Source organism: Engraulis encrasicolus, chromosome 23 (genome assembly GCF_034702125.1).
Source record: "Engraulis encrasicolus isolate BLACKSEA-1 chromosome 23, IST_EnEncr_1.0, whole genome shotgun sequence".
Taxonomy (NCBI): Eukaryota; Metazoa; Chordata; class Actinopteri; order Clupeiformes; family Engraulidae; genus Engraulis; species Engraulis encrasicolus.
Window position 1 is genome coordinate 34,717,704 of NC_085879.1, and position 2,500 is coordinate 34,720,203.

General features: G+C 45.7%; 1 protein-coding gene across 1 annotated transcript in view; it reads left to right on the forward strand.

Annotated features, from left to right (window-relative positions):
• The window catches only part of thoc2 (THO complex 2), a 115,425-nt gene that overhangs the window by 49,548 nt on the left and 63,377 nt on the right, over positions 1–2,500 (forward strand). Inside the window, exon 17 of the mRNA XM_063190051.1 lies at positions 1,558–1,651. Within this exon, the coding sequence (XP_063046121.1) occupies positions 1,558–1,651 (94 nt within the window). The remainder of the gene's footprint in view (positions 1–1,557; positions 1,652–2,500) is intronic.

The following is a 2,500-nucleotide window of genomic DNA, read 5'->3' on the forward strand; positions in this document are numbered from 1 at the left end:
GTGTGTGCGTGCGCGTGGCTGTGGCATAGTGGTTGGGGAGTTGGTCTTTCAATCTGGGGGTTGTAGGTTCGAATCCCACTTGACCTCTCCCTACACCTCCATCCATGGCTGAAATGCCCTTCAGCAAGCCAGATAACTCCACCTTTCTCCAGGGACTTAAAACAATAACCTGAAAAATAATAGCGTTCAGTCACTTTAGATAAAATTGTCATCTAAGTGTAATGTAATGTAATGTAATAACTTCAGGATGGAGGGTATGGGAAATGCCCTCAGCCAGAGGTGTCATTGCAGTGATATGCTGCACACGTCCCTTCACCGCGCAGAGATGAAACACCACGGCAGCTTAATGCCGTGATCTCCATAAGATATGCCGATGCTAGAGGGGTGCTGTGTGCCTGCCTGCCTGCGCGCGCGTGTGCGTGTGAGCGCCCGCGCCTGTGATGGCGAGGGAGAGGGGGTGTCGTATTGGCTGGCACAAGCTCAGAAAAAGAAGCAAAAAAACAAAAAAAAACAAAAAGAAACCTGATTAGCATTTCAGAAGGAATCACAGAAGAATTGAGGCTCAACACAAAAAAGCCAAGATCAGCAGTGACAGAAAAGAGCCTTGCTTGGCCTAGGAGTCAGCCAGGGAAGGACGATAACGGGGGGACACGTTTTATTTTATATTAATAATTAATGTATAAACAGGAATAAGTCTCTCGAGGAATAAGTCTCTCGTACTCGCGCGCACACACCCAGAATGTGCATGGGCGCACACTCACACACTCACACACTCACACGGCTTTGAAAACAAAAGCCTTGGTCCTTCGTCAATGGGCCAGCCGTCCTCAAGTATCGGGCATAATGATTAGAGAAGGCTGCTGTAGGAATTGCTTGGAGGAGAGAGAAGAAATTCAATGATTGTGAAGGACAACGGACGCCAACAGAATAAGTTACTAAGAAAGTGTCAAGGAGGGGTGGAGTGGAGTGAGGACCGCATTGAAAAGCATTGCTGACAAGGACGCTTTGTGCGTGCGTGTGGTTACTGTAAATCTAGGCCTAAGACGTGTTAATTCTACGTATAAAAGTTAAAGCCCATCTAATGGCAAGTAGCGAAACAATTTTAATTGACTAAATTGTGATTCATAAAAATAGATTCTTTTGAATAAGAACTGTGGAGAACAGTCACAACTAGGGACTAACCATTCACAGAAAAATGTTAATGTGAGCATTACAATTGTAATTTCCCAACTTTGTGTTTGCTTGAGAGTGAGGGATGTAATGGAGTAGAATAGAGAGTAGAGTGTCTGTATTGATCCCGGAGGAAATTACGGTGTGCAGCAGTATGAACAAATAAATTATTTGAATTATTTTACACGCATCTTGCCATAGGTGGCAAGATACTGGCAGCTAACCACGTGAGATCATTTTTTGACCGACAGCGGTTTCCAACAATCAGAGTTTGAACAGTACACAGCCAGGGATTGTTTACAAACCTGAAACTCATGTATACATGATGATATATGTGTATACATATAAAAGTAAAATGTTTTTTTTTCCTCTTTTATTTTTCTCTAGATCCTGTCGCAGATCCAGTGGTACGACAACCTCATCACGCCGGTAGTGGACTCTCTCAAGTACCTCACCTCTCTCAACTACGACGTACTAGCCTGTATCCTTCAGCACTCTGGGAAAATAATTACAGCTCTGCTCAAAACACTACTGCATTTGCTGTTGCTCCATCTTGCCTAGCCTCCCACCCTTTCTCTCTCACCCTCTTTCTCTCCTTCTCTCTTTGCCTCTTTCTGTCTCTCGCTCGCTCTCTCTCTCTCTCTCTCTCTCTCTCTCTCTACCTATACCTATTTATCTTTCTACCAAATGTTTGTGAGCTCCCCCTCTCACTCCCACTCTTAATCCATCTCTCCCACTCACTTTCTCTGCCTCCCTCGTTTCCCCACTCTGTGTCGCTTCATGTCCCTCTCTCCCCCCTTCTCTCATTCATCATCACCCTCTTTCCCTCTCCCTCTCTTTTCCATTCTGCCTCTCTCTCCATCTATCCATCTCTCCCCATCTCTATTTCTATCTCTTTTCCTTTCTGCCTTGGTTTCTTTATCTCTCTCTCTCTCTCTCTCTCTCTCTCTCTCTCTCTCTCTCTCTCTCTCTCTCTCCCTCTACCCCCCACTCTGTTTGTCTGTCTGTCCCTCTTTCTCTCGTTCTCTCTCTGTCTCACACCCCCACTCCCTCTCTCTCCCTCTCTCCCTCCCTCCATCCTCCCTCATCTTCTCTTTGTGGTATCCGCCCACGTGTGCACCATAATAATGACATCGTGGAGGCAGCGCAGCCATTAGCAAAGGGGGTGTGGAGACACTAGCTGATCTTTTCCCCCCTCTTTCAAACGAAAAAAAAAGACAGAAAAGTAACGGGGGCGAACGACAACAACCAACCGTGTTATTTATTTCTATGGTATCCATTTCTGCACAAACAATGCCACGCTCAATTCACGATGGCCTCCTCTCTAACA